This window comes from Morus notabilis, unplaced genomic scaffold, assembly GCF_000414095.1.
Source record: "Morus notabilis unplaced genomic scaffold, ASM41409v2 Scaffold35, whole genome shotgun sequence".
Classification (NCBI taxonomy): domain Eukaryota; kingdom Viridiplantae; phylum Streptophyta; class Magnoliopsida; order Rosales; family Moraceae; genus Morus; species Morus notabilis.
The window spans coordinates 1,393,600-1,394,551 of record NW_010361505.1 but is presented as its reverse complement, the minus strand read 5'-3'; the positions used below and the strand labels follow the sequence as shown (position 1 = coordinate 1,394,551).

General features: G+C 38.1%; 1 protein-coding gene across 1 annotated transcript in view; it reads left to right on the top strand.

The window, feature by feature from the left end:
- Positions 1-563, top strand: part of LOC21411731 (PHD finger protein ING1) — a 3,162-nt gene extending 2,599 nt beyond the window's left edge. Inside the window, exons 6-7 of the mRNA XM_024166654.1 lie at positions 12-136; positions 226-563. Of these exons, the coding sequence (XP_024022422.1) occupies positions 12-136; positions 226-336 (236 nt within the window). The 3' untranslated portion in view covers positions 337-563. The remainder of the gene's footprint in view (positions 1-11; positions 137-225) is intronic.
- Positions 564-952: the final 389 nt, after the last annotated feature.

The window sequence follows — 952 nt, the reverse complement described above, 5'->3', positions numbered from 1 at the left end:
TGCAACAGAAGCGACTTCACCACCAGCCAATCCCACTGGTATGGATCTTGATATACCGGTGGATCCAAACGAACCAACATACTGTTTCTGTAATCAAGTTAGCTACGGGGAGATGGTTGCTTGCGACAACCCAGATGTATGTAAACTTTTCCTCATGCGTGTAACATCTTTTATATATTCATATGCTCAATTCAAGATCTGATGAAACTCGTTCGCTTTTGACAGTGCAAGATAGAGTGGTTCCATTTTGGCTGTGTTGGTTTGAAAGAACAACCCAAAGGAAAATGGTATTGTTCAGACTGTGCTGGGGTAAAAAACCGTCGGAAAGGGAGATGATGCAGACTCCTTTCAGAGCCTAAGGTGCAATTGGCAGTGTATGCATACGAACAACTTTTTTGTGTTTCTTGTTCTAAAAATTTGCTTCATTGTCAAAATGGTGTTCTCTCTTGTGCTTTTCGCCCGTAAATTGCAGTTGATGTATCTTTGATAAAGCTGCTTCTGTAGTTCAGCTACCTAGATTTGTAACGAATTTTTTTATTTAAAATTTAAAGAAGTATGCTTAGTCCCTCTATTACTTTTCCTTAATATTCTCGTCTCGCTGAAAATCCCAAACATTGCTCGGCCCCACATTCCAACTCCAACTGAAGACGGGATCTACGGTGCTACATCTCACTTTTTATTTTATTTTTATTTTATTTTTATTTTTTCAAAACGGGGATTAGTCAGAGTATCGTTACCCTTGAACTAACCTTCTTAACGCATCTTCAGGGAAAAAAATGAAAAGAAAAAACACACATTTTGCCTCGATCTCTCATCTTCACTTAAACACTCACAATGAACAATCATTCGCAGGCCTAAATTAGAACTTTCCAGTTTATGACGCAGGAGAGAAATAGCCGTCACAACTATTCATGGGGAAAAAAACAAAAAATAAAAACACAGAAAACAAACG